Consider the following 20,172-nt stretch of genomic DNA (forward strand, 5'->3'; position numbering starts at 1 on the left):
GTTGCGGGGGGCGCCGGTGCCTATCTCAGTTACAATCGGGCGGAAGGCGGCATACACCCTGGACAAGTCACCACCTCATCGCAGGGCCAACACAGAACAAAAACAGAATTAAAAACCAAAATGTTGCTGTTTGGACACAATACCCAGCAATATATCCATCCATTTTCTACCGCTTATTCCCTTTGGGGTCACTGGTGCCTATCTCAGCGACAATTGGACGGAAGGCGGTGTACACCCTGGACAAGTCGCCACCTCATCGCAGGGCCAACACAGAACAAAAACAGAATTAAAAACCAAAATGTTGCTGTTTGGACACAATACCCAGCAATATATCCATCCATTTCCTACCGCTTATTCCCTTTGGGGTCGCTGGTGCCTATCTCAGCTACAATCGGACGGAAGGCGGTGTGCACCCTGGACAAGTCGCCACCTCATCGCAGGGCCAACACAGAACAAAATCAATACTGTCTCACTTACTCATCTGATGTCATCTCTCACATCTGATTAAACTTTGACTGTCAATACTGTCTCTCTTACACATTTAATGCAACTTTGACTGTCAATACTGTCTCTCTTACACATCTAATGCAACTTTGACTTTTTACACTTACGCATCAAATGCCCTTTTTACTATCAAAACTGTCCCACTTGCATATCTGAAGTCATCTCACACATCTGATGCAACTTTGACTGTCAATAATGTCTCTCTTACACATTTAATGCAACTTTGACCGTCAATACTGTCTCTCTTACACATTTAATGCAACTTTGACTGTCAATACTGTCTCTCTTACACATTTAATGCAACTTTGACTGTCAATACTGTCTCTCTTACACATCTAATGTAACTTTGACTGTCACTACTGTCCCCCTTATACATTAAATGCCATTTTTACTATCAATACCGTCCCACTTGCATATCTTAAGTCATCTCACACATCTGATGCAACTTTGACTGTCAATACTGTCACACTTATACATCAAATGGAATTTTGACTGTCAATACCGTCTCTCTTACACATCTAATGCAACTTTGACTGTCAATACTGTCCCCCTTACACGTCAAATGCCATTTTTACAATCAATAGTGTCCCACTTGCATATCTGAAGTCATCTCACACATCTGATGCAACTTTGACTGTCAATACTGTCACACTTACACATCAAATGGAATTTTGACTGTCAATACTGTCTCTCTTACACATCTAATGCAACTTTGACAGTCAATACTGTCTCTCTTACACATCACAGTGTGCACCCTGGACAAGTCGCCACCTCATCGCAGGGCCAACACAGAACAAAAACAGAATTAAAAACCAAAATGTTGCTGTTTGGACACAATATATTTATATATGATATAATATCAATTTTGAGGATGAGTCATAGACATTTTAGAGCAGTGGTGTCAAACTCATTTTAGATCGGGGGCCACATGGAGAAAAATCTGGGCCAGAATGGTAAAAATCCCAGCACGATAACTTAAAAATAAAGACAACTTCAGGAAGCACATTCTGAAAATGTACAAATCGTATTATTTTTTTACAATTACCAGTTGCATTTAATAGTATTCTATCCTTATTTTATACTTTCTGAATAAATGATGTCATAATGTTTATCAGTCAACTCATTCATTTTCAATCTATCAAGATAAAAAAAAAAAATAATAAAATTACAGGATGTTATTTATGTAGTTTCCTCAAAAATAATGTGTTTTTTTTACATATGTAGCATCATCCACAAATATACAAAATTATTATTGCGACATCTAGAGGACACTTTTAGAACAGCTGTTTCTTTCATTCAAATATTTCAGGTCATTTTTATACTTAGCAAGCTCATCCGGCGGGCCATTTAAAACCTGTTAGCGGGCCTGATCGGGCCGTACGTTTGACACCCGTGTTTTAGAGTGAAAAGCAAATTTTATTTTCACTCGCATACAAAACATTCTAACTTGGCTTTGAGACTCTCCTGAAGGACAGTGCAGCTAAGACAAAAAAAACTCCATTCTTCTCTCTCATGGACACACATCTGTTGTTTACTGCATGACATCAAGGCCGCGGAACAGAAACACGAGACAGGCTTACACATGAATACACAAAAAAAATATACGCCACACACTCATTACCCCCACCCCCATTTCAAACCCCTAGACGTAAATCCAATAGGGGTGATGGACAAATGGGCAGCGCCTGAGGAGCTGCAGCCCGCCACCATGGCCCCGCACTCCCTCCCCTCTGTTGCTCGATATCTCGAGGCATTTAACATTCACACTGAATTTCAACATTTTTAAACACAATTTACTCATAAATGTTCATTCAATGAAATTGTTAGTAATGTTTAATGTAAAAATTAACAATCCAGTTACATATTATCAATAATGGACTGCCGCTATAAACTGATGAAAAAAAAGGTGCAATAAAACAAACATAAGGACGGTTTCCACTTCACCTTTATTAAGTACATAAATACAAATCTAAAATGTAAAACTGCAGTCAGGTGACCACATCCTGCACCGCTCCATATGTAGTCTGCAAGTAGTCAATGACGGCTGATGTGCTGCTGAGGGAATTGAACACTTTCCTCTCAGGCTGGGAGCTAACTCTGTCCAGCATGTAGATGAGATGATTGTGGAAGCAGGTGAAGGGCGTGCCCTGCTGTGTGGAGATATCCACCCAGTCCCACACACACTCCAACGGGGTGTCTTCGTAGCCGGCGAACAAAGCAGGGTTCGCCAGCAGCCCTCGGGCTACCATCACACCTGGAACAAGGACATCCACTTCAACAGAACTGTTCTTTTTGGGGAAAACCAATGTCCGGTCAAGTTTGCTTTGACCGGACCTCTTACAATGCGCTGTCAAAAAGAGGAGGGGACCGGTTCTTTTTTCAGAGGCGGTATAGTACCGAATGATTCACTAGAATGGCGGTACTATACTAGTACTGGTATATATACAACCATGTACTGCAGTGGTCCCGCCGGTTCTTTTTTAGAGGCGGTATAGTACCGAATGATTCACTAGTATGGCGGTACCATAATTGTACTGGTATATGTACAACCCTGTACTGCAGTGGTCTCGCCGGTTCTTTTTTAGAGGCGGTATAGTACCGAATGATTCACTAGTATGGCGGTACTATACTAGTACCGGTATATGTACAACCCTGTACTGCAGTGGTCCCGCCGGTTCTTTTTTAGAGGCGGTATAGTACCGAATGATTCACTAGTATGGCGGTACTATACTAGTACTGGTATATGTACAACCCTGTACTGCAGTGGTCCCGCCGGTTCTTTTTTAGAGGCGGTATAGTACCGAATGATTCACTAGAATGGCGGTACTATACTAGTACCGGCATATGTACAACCCTGCACTGCAGTGGTCCCGCCGGTTCTTTTTTAGAGGCGGTATAGTACCGAATGATTCACTAGAATGGCGGTACTATACTAGTACTGGTATATGTACAACCCTGTATTGCAGTGGTCCCGCCGGTTCTTTTTTAGAGGCGGTATAGTACCGAACGATTCACTAGAATGGCGGTACTATACTAGTACCGGTATATGTACAACCCTGTACTGCAGTGGTCTCGCCGGTTCTTTTTTAGAGGCGGTATAGTACCGAATGATTCACTAGAATGGCGGTACTATACTAGTACCGGTATATGTACAACCCTGTACTGCAGTGGTCCCGCCGGTTCTTTTTCAGAGGCGGTATAGTACCGAATGATTCACTAGAATGGCGGTACTATACTAGTACCGGTATATGTACAACCCTGTACTGCAGTGGTCCCGCCGGTTCTTTTTTAGAGGCGGTATAGTACCGAATGATTCACTAGTATGGCGGTACTATACTAGTACCAGTATATGTACAACCCTGTACTGCAGTGGTCCCGCCTGTACTTTTTTAGAGGTGGTATAGTACCGAATGATTCACTAAAATGGCGGTACTATACTAGTACCGGTATATGTACAACCCTGTACTGCAGTGGTCCCGCCGGTTCTTTTTTAGAGGTGGTATAGTACCGAATGATTCACTAGTATGGCGGTACTATACTAGTACCAGTATATGTACAACCCTGTACTGCAGTGGTCCCGCCTGTACTTTTTTAGAGGTGGTATAGTACCGAATGATTCACTAAAATGGCGGTACTATACTAGTACCGGTATATGTACAACCCTGTACTGCAGTGGTCCCGCCGGTTCTTTTTTAGAGGTGGTATAGTACCGAATGATTCACTAGTATGGCGGTACTATACTAGTACCAGTATATGTACATCCCTGTACTGCAGTGGTCCCCAACCACTGCGGCCCGATTGGTACCGGTTATTAAAAAAAATAAAAATAAATATATATATATATTTTTTAATTAAATCAACATAAAAAACACAGTATACACTTATAATTAGTGCACCAAACACAAAAACCTCCCTTTTTCGTGAAAACTTTTTTTTATCCCCCACAAATACAAAAAAATATATAAATACGTTAATGGGTGCAACAAAAAGCACCTCCTTTAACAAACCAGACATTTTGTACTTTTTTTTATAAATCATTAAGCGCTGACCGGTCCGCGGAAAAAAAAAAAGGTTGGGGACCACAGCTGTACTGCATATATTTAGCCTTTAAAAAAAACACACAAATTAGCCAATTATGCAAATGACAATGTTTCGCTTCTCACCAACATAATCTCTGCAACAATTAACATAAAAAAAAAAAAAGAAGCCTACCATCAGCGCCCGTGCGCTGGCGAATGGCGTCCACATCGCGCTGGTACTTGACGTCCCCGTTGGCAATGACGGGGATGGACACGCTGTCCTTGATGGTCTTTATGGCGTCGTAGTGGACCGGCTGGTGGCGCTCCTCCGACGTGCGGCCGTGCACCGTGATCCACGACACCCCCGCCGCCTCCGCCTTCTGGCACAGATCCACGGTCCTCCTCAGGTCGGTGTGGATTCTGTGGGGCGCGGTCCGTTTGATTAAGATGCGGTTCTGACGCCTTTGAACTGGACTTTGTGTCACCTTATCTTGATGGACGCTGTGTAGTCTGGATTGGACACCTGGTTCCTCACCTGGCGGACCATGTCTTTCACCAGCTCAGGTTTGTTGATGAGACAAGCGCCGTAGCCTGCGGACATGGCCCACCTGGAAGCACAGGGACCCACACTACATACCAACGTGCCAAACAAACATCTTACAAACCTTGTTTCCATATGAGTTGGGAAATTGTGTTAGATGTAAATATAAACGGCATACAATGATTTGCAAATCCCTTTCAACCCATATTCAGTTGAATATGCTACAGAGACAACATATTTGATGTTCAAACTCATAAACTTTATTTTTTAATTTAGAACTTCATGGCTGCAACATGTGCCAAAGTAGTTGGGAAAGGGCATGTTCACCACTGTGTTACATCACCTTTTCTTTTAACGACTCAATCAACGTTTGGGAACTGAGGAAACTAATTGTTGAAGCTTTGAAAGTGGAATTCTTTCCCATTCTTGTTTTATGTAGAGCTTCAGTCGTTCAACAGTCCGGGGTCTCCGCTGTCGTATTTTACGCTTCATAATGCGCCACACATTTTCGATAAGAGACAGGTCTGGACTGCAGGCTGGCCAGGAAAGTACCCGCACTCTTTTTTTTACGAAGCCACGCTGTTGTAACACGTGCTGAATGTGGCTCAGCATTGTCTTGCTGAAATAAGCAGGGGCGTCCATGAAAAAGACGGCGCTTAGATGGCAGCATATGTTGTTCTACAACCTGTATGGACCATTCAGCATTAATGGTGCCTTCACAGATGTGTAAGTTACCCATGCCTTGGGCACTAATGCACCCCCATACCATCACACATGCTGGCCTTTGAACTTTGCGTCGATAACAGTCTGGATGGTTCGCTTCCCTTTTGGTCCAGATGACACGATGTTGAATATTTCCAAAAACAAATTGAAATGTGGACTCGTCAGACCACAGAACACTTTTCCACTTTGCATCAGTCCATCTTAGATGATCTCGGGCCCAGAGAAGGCGGCGGCGTTTCTGGATGTTGTTGATGAATGGCTTTCGCTTTACATAGTAGAGCTTTAACTTGCACTTACAGATGTAGCGACGAACTGTATTTAGTGACAGTGGTTTTCTGAAGTGTTCTTGAGCCCATGTGGTGATATCCTTTAGAGATTGATGTCGGTTTTTGATACAGTGCCGTCTGAGGGATGGAAGGTCACGATCATTCAATGTCGGTTTCCGGCCATGCTGCTTACGTGGAGTGATTTCTCCAGCTTCTCTGAACCTTTTGATGATATTATGGAGCGTAGACGTTGAAATCCCTAAATTTCTTGCAATTGCACTTTGAGAAACGTTGTTCTTAAACTGTTTGACTATTTGCTCACGCAGTTGTGGACAAAGGGGTGTACCTCGCCCCATCCTTTCTTGTGAAAGACTGAGCTATTTTTGGGAATCTGTTTTTATACCCAATCATGGCACCCACCTGTTCCCAATTAGCCTGCACACCTGTGGGATGTTCCAAATAAGTGTTTGATGAGCATTCCTCAACTTTATCAGTATTTATTGCCACCTTTCCCAACTTCTTTGTCACGTGTTGCTGGCATCAAATTCTAAAGTTAATGATTATTTGCAAAAAAAAAAATGTTTATCAGTTTGAACATCAAATATGTTGTCTTTGTAGCATATTCAACTGAATATGGGTTGAAAATGATTAGCAAATCATTGTATTCTGTTTATATTTACATCGAACACAATTTCCCAACTCTTATGGAAACGGGGTTTGTAAATACTGTGACCTCGGTCTATAAACTGCTACTTTTTTTCCAACGCCTTGAAACCTGCGGCTTGTAAAACGGTGCGGCTAAATTTTGGATTTGTCTTCGGCTATAATGCAAATACATAAAAAGAAAAAGAGAATAAGGAGTGAATAAGCTCAGTGGCCAAGTGGTTAGAGTGTCCGCCTTGAGATGGGTAGGTCGTGAGTTCAATCCCCGGCCGAATCATACCAAGGACTATACAAATGGGAGCCATTACCTCCCTGCTTGGCACTCAGCATCAAGGCTTGGAATTGGGGGTTAAATCACCAAAAATGATTCCCGCTGCTCACTGCTCCCCTCACCTCCCAGGGGGTCAAATGCAGAGAATAATTTCGCCACACTTCGTGTGTGTGTGTGACAATCCTGGGTACTTTAACTTTAAATAAACTGAAACGGCGTTCTTGCTATTGCTTGCGCCATCTTTTGAACTGCTTCTGTTTAGAATGAACTTTCGACCGGAAGTACAAGTGCCGTTCCGTCTTCTAAGTCGTCCATAGCGTTTCTACTCGAAATGTTTCTTCATTCGTCACTCTAAGTAACGATTGAGGTTTACAATACAACTAAAACAATTCTTACTTTCTAAACCATCCCATGTGTGACGTCTGTAGGAGCGTTTTCGTGCATATTTGTATGCGCAATCATAATGTAAAGAAGCTAGCGCTATTAGCATTAATTAATATGCCCCAAGTGGAGGAGTTCAAGTACCTAGGAGTCTTGTTCACGAGTGAGGGAAGTGTGGATCGTGAGATCGACAGGCGGATCGGTGCGGCGTCTTCAGTAATGCGGACGTTGTACCGGTCCGTTGTGGTGAAGAAGGAGCTGAGCCGGAAGGCAAAGCTCTCAATTTACCGGTCGATCTACGTTCCCATCCTCACCTATGGTCATGAGCTTTGGGTCATGACCGAAAGGATAAGATCACGGGTACAAGCGGCCGAAATGAGTTTCCTCCGCCGTGTGGCGGGGCTCTCCCTTAGAGATAGGGTGAGAAGCTCTGCCATCCGGGAGGAACTCAAAGTAAAGCCGCTGCTCCTCCACATCGAGAGGAGCCAGATGAGGTGGTTCGGGCATCTGGTCAGGATGCCACCCGAACGCCTCCCTAGGGAGGTGTTTAGGGCACGTCCAACCGGTAGGAGGCCACGGGGAAGACCCAGGACACGTTGGGAAGACTATGTCTCCCGGCTGGCCTGGGAACGCCTCGGGATCCCCCAGGAAGAGCTAGACGAAGTGGCTGGGGAGATACCCATAATCCTTTGCCCCCGCGACCCGACCTCGGATAAGCGGAAGAAGATGGATGGATGGAAGCACATTTTTTGGAAAAGTGGAGTCTTACTCTACTTACATGGGGGTGGTTTTTGTGTCAACTATGTTGGCATAGTAAAAGTGGAAAATTATTAAGAGATAAGTCCGCTCTCAGTGCTGCTGGAGTGGTTGTCAAGTGCGGCAGCTGGGCGTGACGTCATGCGCCACCCCATGTACCGTGACAAGGCACTGTTGGATTTACGGGAATCGGTGCCGAAAAAGTACCGGACTCGGCGCCTGCCCCTAGACCAGGGGTCGGGAACCTTTTTGGCTGGGAGAGCCATACAAGCCAAATATTTTAAAGTATTTCCGTGAGAGCCATATAATATTTTTTAAGACTGAATAAAACTATATGCGTACATTTTTAAGTAAGACCAACATTTTTAGAGTATAATAAGTCTCTTATTCTTTTTAATAACATTATTTTGAAGCTAACCAACAATAAATAAAATACTGTACTTCTTACCAATAATGCGACTTCTTGAACAGGTGCGGTAGAAACCGGATGGATGGATTAAAATGCATGAGAATGTTTTATATATTGAATGTTATTTTTGACATTGTGATTACCAGCGGAATTTTTCATTACTTACCGTGTTAAGCAACGTCAGCTAAGATTTATCTGAGAGCCAGATGCAGTCATCAAAAGAGCCACATCTGGCTCTAGAGCCATAGGTTCCCTACCCCTGCCCTAGACGGTAGAAATCTCAGACGGGGTAAAGTTGCCAGGTGTACCTCTGGGGACATCCGCAGTTGAGGTCAACTCCGTCTGAGAAAGGCGCGACTGCCGAGGTTGCATCGGCCAAAGTCTGGGCATCGTGGGCGGCAAACTGCACAATCAGCGGTCTGTCACCTGGGGCGGACAAGGACAAAGTGCAGTGTTTGGACAAAAACTGGCAGGATGTTTGGTGTTTCTGTTTAGTCATTCAAGGGGCCCCCTTGCGTCCATTCCTCATGCTGCTACTCACCCTCGTTGGTGGTGAATTCGCTGTCTCGGGCCTTGACGGATCGCACAAAGTCGGACGCGACGATCATGGGAGTGAAGCAAACATCGCAGTTGTACTTCCGCACCAAGGACCTGAAAGGCAGCCTGTGGAGAGATGATGTCAGCATGGAGAGTACATGTTGACCTGTAAACAACTCCGGCTCCAAAGAATGATGTCTAGTAGTCTTCCTTGTTGATTGGCATGGTTCATGTATTTTGTTACAACTGCACACTTACACACATTTGGTGTGTTTACATTGACTAAAACTGACTAGTTAATCCTCTTAAGGCCCAAGCTGTTTGTTTACAAACTTTTTTGAAAATTTTCTTTTCTACTTGGGCTTTTCGGACCCTAATTAGAATAAAAACTAAGAATCATATTTTGATATGATTTACTTAGTCCATAAGTACACAAACGTGTACTTCATGTTTAGTGACCATATATGCATATATACATATATACATATATGCATATATATATGTATGTATTAGAGATGGGCGGATAGGCAATAATATCAGCCGCATCACCAACATTTTATCAGGACCGTACCCGCCCGCCAACTGTCCGCTGAAATGCTTCAGAGGTTGTCCGCCTTTACCACTCACAGAGTTATTTAAACCTGTTTCACAGAGTAATGATGACAATTAGAGCCACTAACGTTCCCGCGATTATCCAATAGCGTACATCCTGATGACAAGAATATGGTCGTGCTGTGAAACCATTGCCTTAGACACCTTCAACAACATGTACGAACCGATTGTTGGTCCAGCAACATGTTGTGTGCAGCTTCCGCGATTACACGTTCAAGATTGAAAAGCATACTGGGTGATACAGAGTAGACTGATGGTTGTGATATAAACACCTTTAACACTTACTAATATGCGCCACGCTGTGAAGCCATACCCAACAAGATTGACAAACACATTTCGGGAGAACATCCTCACAGTAACACAACATAAACGCAACACAACAAATACCCATAATCCTTTGTATCCGTCACATTTCCTGAATATATTTTACACCACCGCGCCCCCAACAAAACCCCGCCCACCAAATACCCAGAATCCAATGCAACCCTAACTCTTCCGGGGTACAATAGGGGGCGGGGTTGTGGGGAGGGAGGTGGTTTGTATTGATTCTGGGTATTTGTTCTGTTGTGTTTATGTTGTGTTACAGTGCGGATGTTCTCCCAAAATGTGTTTGTCATTCTTATTTGGTGTGGGTTCACAGTGTGGCGCATATTTGTAACAGTGTTAAAGTTGTTTATACGGCCACCCTCGGTGTGACCTGTGTGACTGTTGATCAAGTATGTCTTGCAGTCGCTTACTGCGCCTACAAAAGCCAAATACAACATGTGTCTGGGCTGGCACAATGTTTGTACAGGTTGAAGAGGACGTTAATGGCGGTGCCTCCACGGTGCCCCCTTAATATTGTTGTTTGGGTAATATTCGGGAGAATGGTTACCCCTGGGGGGGCACTGTAGTTTGGGAGTATCCCGGAAAAATCGAGGGTATACAAGTATGACGCTGTAAAGCGCCATTCATATATAACTTGCGGGCCACACCAACATAAAATTTTCATATTAAGGTGCGGGCCGCAAAATAACATCTCGCGGGCCGCAATTGGCCCGCGGGCTGCGTGTTTGAGACCTTTGGTCTAGTACAAATCCGTGAGGGATATGTTCCCGGATTCGGAGATCGCTTGCCAGTACGCAAATGGCAGAACAAAGGTTAATCAAATAGTGAAAGGTAAGTGTTGTTGTTGTTTTTTTTAGTAACCAGCAAACACAGTACAGTTAGTAGAACAACTGTGTTTTTATTACTGTGTATTTGATAGTTGCCGTCGGAAATGCAACTATTTCTTTTATTTATATATATAATACATTAAATGTATATAGCTAGAATTTACTGAAAGTCAAGTATTTCATACATATATATATATATATATATATGAAATACACGAGTTGCTGTAAATATACTCCTTCCCTCTTAACCACGCCCCCCGCCCCAACCACGCCCCCGGCAAGTATGGCTATCTGGCCAGGGCGCTAAATAACTGTTAGCATAAATAAAGAAGCGAACTTACTTGGAATATCGAACCATAGGCGCGCACATAGTGAGCAGGTGGTTCCCTCCTTCAAACATCTCCATCACACTTTCGTACTTCTTCGTCTTCATCCCGGCCAGGCTACCTTTGACCGCCCGGTTAGCACGACAAGGCAGCACCGCGCTCGTTTACCTCGGCGGAAACTCTCGGCTGTTTTCGCCTTACGTATCTTTTTTGTACGTCCAACGCCATCACACCTACATGGAAATAGATTATAGCCACAAATACATGAAGTTAACGAGCGAGGACGCACAAATGTACACGACCATCTTGCTCATTCCTCCATTGCTGGGAGCTGTGGGCGTGGCCTATTTGGGTGACGTCACCATGTGCTTGCCGCTTAAAACACACGTACAATTTAAAAAAATATATATACATATATATATATATATTATTGATAAATAAGGCGTCCTGACAGTTTAACTGCTAAACAAAACGATTAATATGTAACGATAGAAAATATATATATTTTAACGAGCTTTTTGTTGGATGTTGCGTTCAAGTCATGTCGTTTATTTCTAAACTGTATATAAAACGTAATATAAACAATGTTTGTGTGAAATAATTTAAATGTAAAAATACATAAATCAACCATTGCCCTTTGACACTGTGTTATTTTAAAGTTCAATTTTGAGATCCCCCTACCAGCAGTTTCCGTAGTGTAGTGGTTATCACGTTCGCCTAACACGCGAAAGGTCCCCGGTTCGAGACCGGGCGGAAACACATTTTTTTTTTCGTAAAGATTAACACCAGGGGAGTATATTTTTTTCCACCAAGGACCACACAATGAAAGGTCAAAGTTTATAGGGGACATAAAAAAAAAGATAGGAATTTCCTGCAGACAGATGACATGTTAAAGACAAAACTGTGTCAGGTTAGTGGTAATGGTGACAAAGTGCACTAATATTAGTCATCAAATGATAAAAAGTAAGGTTAATATAAAGGATATATAAATATAAGTGTTTTTTTTTTGTCAATATACACGTGCGATGAATAACTATGTAGACGTGGGTTGGAAAAAAAAACAAGCCGTGATGAGGAAATAGGGCTGAAGATGTAACAAAATGTATACAGATTGATACAAAACGTGTGTGGGGGACATTATTTTTTTGTTAAAAAATAAATAAATACTACAGACCTACCGTATTTCCTTGAATTGCCGCCGGGTATATAGTATGCACCTGTCTAGAATTACTGCCGGGTCAAACTCGTTTCGCAAAAAAATTAGCGCATGTTTAGCATTACTGCCGGCTCAGGATTAACGCCGGGTCGAACTCGTTACGCAAAATATTATTTTTATTAGCATGTGCCTAGAATTATCCACAGGGTCAAACTCGTCACGTCACGAGTGACCTGTCATCATTTTCAAAAGGGAGGAGGCTGATTTCAATCATTAGAAATCGCATAAAGGGAAGAAGATTAAGAGCTATTCAATAGGATTTAAGGTCCAAGCTATTGAATATGCTAAAAAGAACAGTAAGCGGCTATGTTTTATTAATATACCGTAGCTGCGTGTGTCAAATTTGAGTCATTAAATGACTCCCGCCTCCTGGTGGTAGAGGGCGCTAGTGATCCTTATTGCGACTACTCGGCTGCAGAAGAAGTGACAAAAAGCAGCGTTCGTTTATTTTTTCCTCTCGCTTGCACTTTTTACATGGAGGATTACATATCTAAAATAAAACAGTTTTCTAAACTGGACTTTCAATCGAAGCAGGAGGTAATAAAGGAAGATCTCCATCGAGACAGAGAGACTTTTAAAACTGAAGAAAGATAAGGAAGACTTCTATAAACAAGTTATTGATGCTTTTGATCAGAAGGAGCTGGCATGGACTTCATTTATAAGTAAAGGTAAGACCATAATAACGTTTTTATTAAATGTGCTTTTCATGAGGGTATCCTTACATCACACTCAAATTTATAAGCGCAGGCCTAAATTTACCGCATGCCTTTGGTAAACGCCGGAGTGAGAAGAGGTTTTAAATTAATTAGCGCCCCGGCGGCAATTCAAGGAAATACGGTATATTAAAACTTAGTTCTGTATTATAAATGACAAATTCTAACAGAATCAAAAATGTAAATTTTTTTCGCTCTTCTTTTCTTACATTTTGGAACCGCTTAAAACCACTTTTTAAAAAATAAGTTATTTATATTCATATAGCGCTTTTTCTCTAGTGACTCAAAGTGCTTTTACATAGTGAAACCCAATATCTAAGTTATATTTTAACCAGTGTGGGTGGCACTGGGAGAAAATGAGCAAAGTGCCTTGCCCAAGGACACGATAGCAGTGGCTAGGATGGCGGAAGCCGGGATTGAACCTGGAACCCTCAAGTTGCTGGCACGGCCACTCTACCAACCAAGCTATACCGTGAACAAAAAGGTTAAAATTGTGGACTTCTGGATCCACCTCCCGGGAGCCTTGTGGCCATGGAGACCAGCTGCTGGGTCTCTGCCAGACCAGAGTCCGTTTGGAGAGACTGGAGGAGGAGACTGAGAATGAGAAGGTATTGGACATCTCAGTCCCCTTGGACGCATCCTGGCTCATCCATGCGGACTGGACACAGGCCGAGAGTGGAGTCGGATCTCTTGGTTGCTTTGTTGGGTCTGCTCCTGTCTCTGGTGATGATGGCGTGGAACACCACAGTGTATATTCTTCTGCGGCCCGGTACCAATCGAGCCGCGGCCCGGTGGTTGAGGACCACTGCTCTAGTGTTCATCGCACGTGTATATATATATATATATATATTTGTTTTTCTTCTTTGTCATTAAGGGAGGTTTTTGTCATGAAAAAGGGATGTTTTTTGGGTTGGTGTACTAATTGTAAGTGTATCTTGTGATTTTTATGTTGATTTAATAATTTGAAATAAATAAATAAATAAAAAGAACTAAAAAAAATAAAATAACATTAATAAAAAATTGTTCTGCGGACTGGTACCAATCGAGCCACGGCCCGGTGGTTGGGGACCACTGCTCTAGTGTTCATCGCACGTGTATATTGACAAAAAAAACACTGATATTTACATTTATTTTGAATTAACCTTCTAAATGAGGGTTTAAGTGAGCCAACTGTGGTGCTGAAGTTCTCCCAGGTCTGTAGTATTTTATGTTTTTTAATAATAAAAATATCCTCCACACACTTTTTGTATTAATTTGTACACATTTTCAGCCCTATTTCCTCACTATATCTTGTTTTTTTTTTCCAACCCACGTCTACATACTTATTGTCTAGTGTTCATCGCACGTGTATAAAGACAAAAAAACAAAAACAAACAAAAAAAACCCTTCATTTTCTACTGCTTGTCCCTTTTGGGGTTGCGGGGGGTGCCGGAGCCAATCTGATATTTACATTTATTTTGAATTAACTTTCTAAATGAGGGTTTAAGTGAGCCAACTGTGGTGCTGAAGTTCCCCCAGGTCTGTAGTATGTTTTTTTTAATACAAATAAATAAAAATGTCCCCCACAAACTTTTTGTATTAATTTTGTATACATTTTGTGTTACATTTTCAGCTCTATTTCCTCATGTTTTATTTTTTCCCCAACCCACGTCTACATACTTATACTCTAGTGCAGTGGTCCTCAACCTTTTTGTAGCTGCTGAGCGGTCAACGCTTGATCATTTATTTTTTTTTTTTCTTCTTTGTCATGAAAAAGGGAGGTTTTTTTGGGTTAGTTTACTAATTGTAAGTGTATCTTGTGTTTTTTTTAATGTTGATTTAATAATTATGAATAAATAAATAAATAAAAAAATAAAAAAACATTGATATTTTTTTCTGCTGTCCGGTACCAATCGAGCCGCGGCCCGGTGGTTGAGGACCTCTGCTCTAGAAATCACCACACGTGTATATATTGTCAAAAAAACACTGATATTTATTTTGAATCGACCTTCTAAATGAGGCTTTAAGTGAGCCAACTGTGGTGCTGAAGTTCCCCCAGGTCTGTAGTATGTTTTTTTTTGTTTTTTTTTAATACAAATAAATAAAAATGTCCCCCACACACTTTTTGCATTAATTTGTTTATTTTGTGTTACATTTTCAGCCCTTTTTCCTCATGTCTTGTTTTTTTCTTTCTTCTTTGTCATGAAAAAGAGAGGTTTTTTGGGTTGGTGCACTAATTGTAAATGTATCTTGTGTTTTTTTATGTTGATTTAATAAAAATAAATAAATAAATAAATAAAAAGAATAAAAAACAAAACAAAACAAAAAAAACAATAAAAAATTATTCTGCGCCCCGGTGGTTGGGGACCACTGCTCTAGTGTTCATCACACGTGTATATTGACAAAAAGAACACTGATATTTATGTTTATTTTCAATTAACCTTCTAAATGAGGCTTTAAGTTGTGGTGCTGAAGTTCCCCCAGGTCTGTAGAATTTTATTTTTTTTAATAATAAAATTTTTTTTAATAATAAAAACGCCCTCACACACTTTTTGTATTAATTTGTACACATTTTCAGCCCTATTTCCTCATTATATCTTGTTTTTTTTTCCAACCCACGTCTACATACTTATTGTCTAGTGTTCATCACACGTGTATAATGACAAAAAAACAAAAACAAACAAAAAAAACCCTTCATTTTCTACTGCTTGTCCCTTTTGGGGTTGCGGGGGGTGCCGGAGCCAATCTGATATTTACATTTATTTTGAATTAACTTTCTAAATGAGGGTTTAAGTGAGCCAACTGTGGTGCTGAAGTTCCCCCAAGTCTGCAGTATGTTTTTTTTGTATACAAATAAATAAAAATGTCCCCCACACACTTTTTGTATTAATTTTGTGTTACATTTTCAGCCCTTTTTCCTCATGTCTTGTTTTTTTCCTAACCCACGTCTACATACTTATATTCTAGTGCAGTGGTCCTCAACCTTTTTGTAGCTGCGGACCGGTCAACGCTTGATCATTTCTTTTTTTTTTTTCTTCTTTGTCATGAAAAAGGGAGTTTTTTTTGGGTTAGTTTACTAATTGTAAGTGTATCTTGTGTTTTTTTTAATGTTGATTTAATAATTATGAATAAATAAAAACATAAAAAAAATAAAAAAATAAAAAAACATTGATTAAAATTTTTTTTCTGCTGTCCGGTACCAATCGAGCCGCAGCCCGGTGGTTGAGGACCTCTGCTCTAGAAATCATCACACGTGTATATATTGTCAAAAAAAACCCTGATATTTATTTTAAATCAACCTTCTAAATGAGGGTTTAAGTGAGCCAACTGTGGTGCTGAAGTTCTCCCAGTTCTGTAGTATTTTTATTTTGTACAAATAAAAATGTCCCCCACACACTTTTTGTATCAATTTTGTGTTACATTTTCAGCCCTATTTCCTCATGTCTTGTTTTTTTTCCCAACCCACGTCTACAAACTTATACTCTAGTGTTCATCTCACGTGTATATTGACAAAAAAACACTCCATTTTCTACTGCTTGTCCCTTTTAGGGTCGCTGGAGCCTGATATTTATATTTATTTTGAATTAACCTTCTAAATGAGGGTTTAAGTGAGCCAACTGTGGTGCTGAATTCCCCCCCCCCAGGCATCAATAAAATACTTTCTAGTCTAAATGCAGATTTTTTTTTAAACTGTACTTTCACCTGCTGGCCAGTAGGAGGAGCTGGAGCACTGGCAACCAAGCAAATACGACTTGCTCATACTTTTGTGTTGAGTTAAAGTTAAAAGCACCAAGGATTGTCACACATACACTTAAGTGTGGGGAAATTATTCTCTGCATTTGACCCAACACCTTTGATCACCTCCTGGGAGGTGAGGGGAGCAGTGAGCAGCAGCAGTGGCCACGCCCAAGAATCATTTTTGGTGATTTAAAGGCCTACTGCAATGAGATTGACTTATTTAAACGGGGATAGCAGGTCCATTCTATGTGTCATACTTGATCATTTTGCGATATTGCCATGTTTTTGCTAAAAGGATTTAGTAGAGAACATCGATGAGAAAGTTCTCAACTTTTGGTGCTGATAAAAAAGCCTTGCCTGTACCGGAAGTAGCAGACGATGTGCGGGTTGTGAAGCTCCACACATCTGAACATTGTTTACAATCATGACCACCAGCAGCTAGAGCGATTCGGACCGAGAAAGCGACGATTTCCCCATTAATTTGAGCGAGGATGAAAGATTCGTGGATGAGGAAAGCGAGAGTGAAGGACTAGGAAAAAAAAAAAAAGACTAGAGGGCAGTGGGAGCGATTCAGATAGGGAAGATGCTGTAAGAAGCGCCGTGGCAGGATCACTCAGCCAAGCCCAAGGGATAGAGCCATACTGCTTTAAACCTGATGCTGGAGTAGCACACGACATAGATCGCCCTCAGAATACAGAATGGTAAAATGTTATTTATTTTTCGAAATGATCGCTGCATAATACACTGTACTTTGTGTGTGTGGTCCAATCCAACCGTGTTCTCTTGACCGCTCTGCTCCATAGTTAAGCTTGACTGTCATATTTCAGGAATGTAAACAATTAAAAAAAACACTGGTTGTGTTTGTGTTGCTAAAGCCGGCCCGCAATACACCGCTTCCCACCTACAGCTTTCTTCTTTGATGTCTCCATTATTCATTGAACAAATTGCAAAAGGTTAACCAACACAGATGTCCAGAGTAATGTGGAATTTTGCGATGAAAACAGCTGATTAATAGCTGGGACAATGCCGGCACAAAATGTCCTCAACAATCTGTAATGTCATGCGCAGGCGTCATCATACCGAGACGTTTTCAGCAGGATTTTTCGGCGCGAAATTTAAAATTGCACTTTAGTAAGTTAATTTGGCCATATTGTCATGTGTTGCAATGTCAATATTTCATCATTGATATATAAACTATCAGACTGCGTGGTCAGTAGTGGCTTTCAGTAGGCCTTTAACACCCAATTCTAACCCCTTGATGCTGAGAGCCAAGCAGGGAGGTAACTGCTCCTTTTTTTTTAATAGTCTTCAGTATGATTCGGCTGGGGTTTGAACTCACGACCTACCGATCTCAGGGCAGACACTCTAACCACTCGGCCACTGAGCTTATTCACTTCTTTTTATCTATTTGCATTATAGCCGAAAAAAATCCGCACCGTTTTACAAGCCACAGGGTTCAAGGCGTTGGAAAAAAAAAAAAAAGTAGCGGTTTATAGCCTGGAAGTGACAGTATTTAAGATGTTTGTTGTATGGAGTGTGGGTTCTTGTGGTTTCAAAAAGTTCTATTTTGGTTTCATCTGACCACATGACATTCTCCCAATCCTCTGCTGTATCATCCATGTATCCATTTTGGTATAAACTCAACTCGTCGTGTTTGGAGGAAGAAGAATACTGAGTTGCATCCCAAGAACACCATACCTACTGTGAAGCATGGGGGTGGAAACATCATGCTTTGGGGCTGTTTTTCTGCTAAGGACATAATAAATGAATGGGGCCATGTATCGTGAGATTTTGAGCCCAAAACTTCCTATCCCAGAGCCAGATGCAGTCACCAAAAGAGCCACATCTGGCTCCCGTGCCATAGGTTCCCTACCCCTGGCCAAGACCAAAGAGCTGTCGAAGGACACCAGGAAAATAATTGTAGACCTGCACCAGACTGGGAAGAGTGAATCTACAATAGACAAGCAGCTTGGTGTTGAAAAATCAACTGTGGGAGCAATTATCAGAAAATGGAAGACATATAAGACCACTGATAATCTCCCTCGATTTGGGGCTCCACGCAAAATCTCATCCCGTGGGGTCAAAATGAGAACGGTGAGCAAAAATCCCAGAACCACACGGGGGGACCTGGTGAATGACCTGCAGAAAGCTGGGACCAAAGTAACAAAGGTTACCATCAGTAACACACCACACCGACAGGGAATCAAATCCTGCAGTGCCAGACGTGTCCCCCTGCTTAAACCATTGCATGTCCAGGCCCGTCTGAAGTTTGGGAGAATGTCATGTGGTCAGATGCAACCAAAATAGAACTTTTTGGTCTAAACTCAACTGGTCGTGTTTGGAGGAAGAAGAATACTGAGTTGCATCCCAAGAACACCATACCTACTGTGAAGCATGGGGGTGGAAACATTATTTGGGGCTGTTTTTCTGCTAAGGGGACAGGACGATTGATCCGTGTTAAGGAAAGAATGAATGGGGCCATGTATCGGGAGATTTTGAGCCAAAACCTCCTTCCATCAGTGAGAGCTTTGAATGGTTGACCAAATACTTATTTTCCACCATCATTTACAAATAAATTCGTTAAAATTCCTTGATTTTTCTTTCCCATTCTGTCTCTCACAGTTGAAGTGTACCTATGATGAACATTACAGACCTCGGTCATCATTTTAAGTGGGAGAACTTGCACAATCGCCGGCTGACTACTTTTTTGCCCCACTATATAAACTATCAGACTGCATGGTTGGTAGTAGTGGGCTCCAGTAGGCCTTTAACCCCCAATTCCAAGCCTTGATGCAGGAATTCACATTATAGGAATTTAAAAGAATTTATTTGTAAATTATGGTGGAAAATAAGTACTTGGTCAACCATTCAAAGCTCTCACTGATGGGAGGTTTTGGCTCAAAATCTCACGATACATGGCCCCATTCATTCTTTCCTTAACACGGATCAATCGTCCTGTCCCCTTAGCAGACAAACAGCCCCAAATAATGTTTCCACCCCCATGCTTCACAGTAGGTATGGTGTTCTTGGGATGCAACTAAGTATTCTTCTTCCTCCAAACACGACGAGTTGAGTTTATACCAAAAAGTTATATTGTGGTTTTAACTGACCACATGACATTCTCCCATGTGCTGTCTGACAAACTTCAGACAGGCCTTGACAGGCACTGGCTTAAGCAGGGGGACACGTCTGGCACTGCAGGATTTGATTCCCTGTCGGCGTGGTGTGTTACTGACGGTAACCTTTGTTACTTTGGTCCCAGCTTTCTGCAGGTTGTTCACCAGGTCCCCCCGTGTGGTTCTGGCATTTTTGCTCACCGTTCTAGTGATAATTTTGACCCCAGGGGATGAGATCGTGCGTGGAG

General features: G+C 41.7%; 1 protein-coding gene and 1 non-coding gene across 2 annotated transcripts; one reads left to right on the plus strand and one right to left on the minus strand.

The window, feature by feature from the left end:
* Positions 1-2,431: 2,431 nt before the first annotated feature.
* dus4l (dihydrouridine synthase 4-like (S. cerevisiae)) lies at positions 2,432-11,524 on the minus strand. Its single transcript, XM_061919217.1, has 6 exons — positions 11,178-11,524; positions 9,075-9,196; positions 8,842-8,959; positions 5,009-5,131; positions 4,717-4,943; positions 2,432-2,758 (listed from the first exon to the last, which is right to left on the minus strand). Exons 1-6 carry the CDS (start codon positions 11,267-11,269, stop codon positions 2,493-2,495), a joined length of 948 nt encoding a protein of 315 aa, XP_061775201.1. The 5' UTR covers positions 11,270-11,524; the 3' UTR covers positions 2,432-2,492.
* Positions 11,525-11,848: 324 nt separating this feature from the next.
* trnav-aac (transfer RNA valine (anticodon AAC)) lies at positions 11,849-11,921 on the plus strand. The gene has a single exon. It is a non-coding gene; the product is annotated as a tRNA-Val (tRNA).
* The last annotated feature ends 8,251 nt before the right edge of the window (positions 11,922-20,172 follow it).

This window comes from Nerophis ophidion, linkage group LG13, assembly GCF_033978795.1.
Source record: "Nerophis ophidion isolate RoL-2023_Sa linkage group LG13, RoL_Noph_v1.0, whole genome shotgun sequence".
In the NCBI taxonomy this organism is placed as follows: domain Eukaryota; kingdom Metazoa; phylum Chordata; class Actinopteri; order Syngnathiformes; family Syngnathidae; genus Nerophis; species Nerophis ophidion.

What these genes read in the sequence shown, in the direction of transcription:
- dus4l (XM_061919217.1), bottom strand. Translation starts at nt 11,269, where the DNA reads ATGAAGACGAAGAAGTACGAAAGTGTGATGGAGATGTTTGAAGGAGGG. An exon ending in CCTATGGTTCGATATTCCAA is followed by an intron (nt 9,197 to 11,177) that starts GTAAGTTCGCTT and finishes ATCTCTCCACAG; the next exon opens with GCTGCCTTTCAGGTCCTTGG. An exon ending in CGAATTCACCACCAACGAGG is followed by an intron (nt 8,960 to 9,074) that starts GTGAGTAGCAGC and finishes TGTCCGCCCCAG; the next exon opens with GTGACAGACCGCTGATTGTG.